Genomic DNA, 3,861 nt, shown 5'->3' on the forward strand with positions numbered 1-3,861 from the left:
GTGCCCTAATTACCTTCTGGAAATCAGAAAGTGGAGGCTTTGTTCTGAAGGGACAATGTTAGGTCAGCAAATGAAGGGATCCCAGGACCTGCCTGGATTCAAAGAAGGCAACGAAGTGAGAAATGGGGGGACCACCAGCAGCAGTATAGATAGCCTCCACCCAGTCTAGGTCCCGCTGTCAGCCTTGGGAAGTCCGAGGTAGGCCTTCTGGAAGAGGTACCTGCATCAGTTGTCTTAGGAGATGTGACTTTGGTCTTCGGGGGGCCATCCCATATTAAGATAGGGGAGGTACACCAGGTCCTATCGAAAGCCAAGGCAATGCACCTGAGGGAGGACTGATGGGACCACCCCCCTCAGAACAGAAATGGCTGTCTAGAGCCCGACCACCCCCCGCTTTCTGCGGTCTCTGAGAATTCTCAGCCTGGGTTTGCTGGCTGCTTCCTCAGGAGCATTCAGACTCCTTCCTTCATTGTTCTTCAGGGGCATAGCAACCAAGAGGTTGGGAGACCTGTGAGGCCCTAGAAGAGTGTTCCCAGAAGAAGTCCACTGGAGGCAGTTTTATCAGAGCCACCCCAGTGGGGTTGAGCAGCCAAGGCCACTCATGTCTCCTTCTTCCTCTTAGGCCGTGACTCCCCATTGCCCACTCTCCTCTCCTCACTCCTGTCTGTTGCTACTCATATAAGTCAGCATGCCTCAGCACCAAAAGAATCCACAATGCTTATATGATCAGTGCTTTCAGACCTGCAGTGAGATCCAAGATATGGAGGTTGACCAGGTCTCCAAGGCTCTGCAAGAGACCCATCTCTCCTCTTATCCTCTGATACCTGGCAATTCCAAGGAGGCTCCTGATGCTGGTAAACCCAGTACCCCTGAGAGTCATCAGAGTTTCTGCTCATCTTCCATCGCCATGACAACCACCTCATCAAGTGAATTGAATGAGGGCGCCAGTGGCCAAGAAGAAGAGGTTGGCATCTCATGGGTTGGGTCCACCCCCAAGAATGTGCCCATACGTGCTCTAGATGAGAAAGTGATTTCGTTGGTCAATTTCATGCTCTTCAAGTATCACATGAAAGAGCCCGTGACAGAGGCAGATATGAAGGTCGTCACCAAAGAGTATGAAGACCACTTCACCGAGATCTTCCTGAGAGCCTGTGAGCACATGGAGATGGTCTTTGGCCTTGATGTGAAGAGCGTGGATCCCACAAACCACTGCTATGGCCTCTTCATCAAATTGGGCCTCACCTATGATGGGGTGCTGGATGGTGAAGAGGGCATGCCCAAGACCGGCATCCTGATCTTTATCCTGGGTGTGATCTTCATGAAGGGCAACAGTGCCACCGAAGAGGAAGTCTGGGAAGTTCTGAATTTGACGGGGATATATGCCGGGCAGAAGCATGCCATCTTTGGGGAGCCCAGGGAGCTCATCACCAAAGATTTCGTGAAGGAAAAGTACCTGGAGTACCGGCAGGTGGCCGACAGTGATCCGGCACAGTTTGAATTCCTGTGGGGCCCGAGAGCCCACGCTGAAACCACCAAGATGAAAGTCCTGGAGTTTCTGGCCAAGGTTCATGGGACTGACCCGAGCTCTTTCCCGTCTCCGTATGAGGAGGCTTTGCAAGATGAAGAAGAGAGGGCCCGCGCCAGAATTTCCTCCCGGTCCACTTCTACTTTTGGGGCCAATGCGTGTTCTAGGGCCAAGTCCAGCCATTTCTCTTACTCCTAGAGAAGCCTGAGGCAGGTTTTTCACTTTGTGTTTGAGAAAGGGCAGTTAGTGTTCATAGAATTTAGGTCTGGGTTGGGGCTGAAAGGAATATGGTAGATATGCCTATGTGTTCCTACATTATTATGTAACTTGAAAATTTATTCTTTTTTAACAATGTATTTGTTCAAATATTGTGTCTTTAATGTAGATTTAATTTAATTTAGATTTAATTAGCTTTAAAATCTACAAGTTTGTGGATGACATTGGTCACACATTTAATGTTATAATGAGGTTTAATAATACGAGCTTTGTTATTTTGTGAAACTAATTGTGAATCCGTATTATTTTGTCATCTAGAATAACATAACATGGAATTGCTATAGGCATTTACTGGAAATGTAAGAGTGATCAGCTTTAAGGTGGTTGGGTTAAAAAAATAGAGAACAAATTAAAGATTGCCAATCTGTGGCTCTCTTTTACCTTTTACATTTTGTTTTATACAATTAAATTATATACACTTTAATATGCTTAATTTGTTTATGGATATATTAAAAATAAACATCAATAAATTAGACCCCATGCTCACTGTTTCTTTTATTCCCCAAACCTTCATCGAACATGTGCTCTTTGGAAATCACCATGTTTGTCTTTGAAATTATAGCATGAGCAATACCTACAACTGCACTTACAAATTTTATTTATAGGATCAGCAATCCTATCATTACAGTGGGATGCCTTCTAATATCTTAGGGGCAAATACAAGATGGAGTTAGCAGGTAAGTGGGGGTATTCCATATGAGACTATCAAGTGTAAATGGCCAAGGACAAGGGATTTTGGACATTGGGAAAGCTGGAATTCCTGTAGGGAGTGTTAATTTTTAACTTAAATTTGGACTTAGGGCAAGCTGAGCTTGAGGGGATGGTGATCAGAAATTAGACCTTCAGATGGTGTGTCTCCCAGTTGAGACTCAAAAACCTTGAATGGAAAACTATTTGTAGTTAATTAGGGGGTATAGTTTAAAAAGGGAGAAATCTTTAGGGCAGGAATGGAAGTTGTCCTGTGATGGTATCCTTGTTCCACAGAACATAATTCACAAACAAGTTTTTATACACATAGTCTTCAAAGAGTTTTCAGAGATAACAGTGGTACTTTATTGAGATAAGACACCAAGAAACCGTTGGTTACCCTGGCTTAGGAGGCCGAGAGGCTACTCCATTTAAGGCATATTTTAAGCTATTTTCAGTATAATTTGGCATAGTCTAAGAAATGCTTATATTTTTAAGGGTGTGAAACTAGTGGGAATAGGAGTGGTCTGAATGGAACAGAAGCTAGGGAGGCAAGGAATTGGTCCTTGTCACAAATTCTAGGCGTTCTGAATTGCATCCAGGTGAGGAAGAAATTCCCTATTCTTTTTTTTTAAGATTTTATTTCCTTATTTATTTGAGGGGGGCTAGGGATGGAGCAGAGGGGGAGGGAGAAGAATGGGGTAAGAATCCCAAGCTGAGTCTCTGCTGAGTGCAGAGTCTGACCCAGGGCTAGACCCCATAATCCTGAGATCATGTCCTGATCCCAAAACAAGAGGAGATGCTCAACCAACTGAGCCACCCATGTGCCCCATCTACAGTGTCTCGGTTTCTGTAAATTCTGGAGTCCTTATAGGACTCTATTTACCTTTGGATAATAAGACTTCTAGGACTCTATTAAATTACCTTTGGGTAATAGATGATAGAGATAGACAAATGATAGATAGGTGATGGATGGATAGATATATAGATAGATAGATGAAATAGATGGAATAGAAAGAATTTTGGTTTTCAGTGTGCACAATTTTATTTGTGCAGATGTTTGGCGTTTTCAGTTAGGTGATAGATAGCAGAGAATCATGAGGTAAAGTTTTATCAATGCACCAAGAGTAAGAAAATTCTCAGTGTACTGTGATCATAGTGGTTATTGAAAAGGACAAAGTGTAATAGTGCTTTTGAAAAAGTGAAGTATGGCAAACACTTCCTGCAAAGATTTACAAGGTCCTTTTGAAAAATATATGTGACTCTATTGGAAAGCACTTGTTAAATAGTAAGATCTCATGAAGTTGGAGAATTGCCAAGAACATTTTGCCTCCTCAGAAACTCTACCAGGAAATGAAGAGGGTCATTGGCCT

The 3,861-nt window shown here is 43.5% G+C and overlaps 1 protein-coding gene across 1 annotated transcript; it reads left to right on the forward strand.

The window, feature by feature from the left end:
* The first annotated feature begins 688 nt into the window (after positions 1-688).
* Positions 689-1,723, forward strand: MAGEB16 (MAGE family member B16). The gene has a single exon (XM_032883158.1). The coding sequence runs from the start codon at positions 689-691 to the stop codon at positions 1,721-1,723; it is 1,035 nt and encodes a 344-aa protein (XP_032739049.1).
* The last annotated feature ends 2,138 nt before the right edge of the window (positions 1,724-3,861 follow it).

This window comes from Lontra canadensis, unplaced genomic scaffold, assembly GCF_010015895.1.
Source record: "Lontra canadensis isolate GAN:19392208 unplaced genomic scaffold, GSC_riverotter_1.0 scaffold86, whole genome shotgun sequence".
NCBI lineage: Eukaryota > Metazoa > Chordata > Mammalia > Carnivora > Mustelidae > Lontra > Lontra canadensis.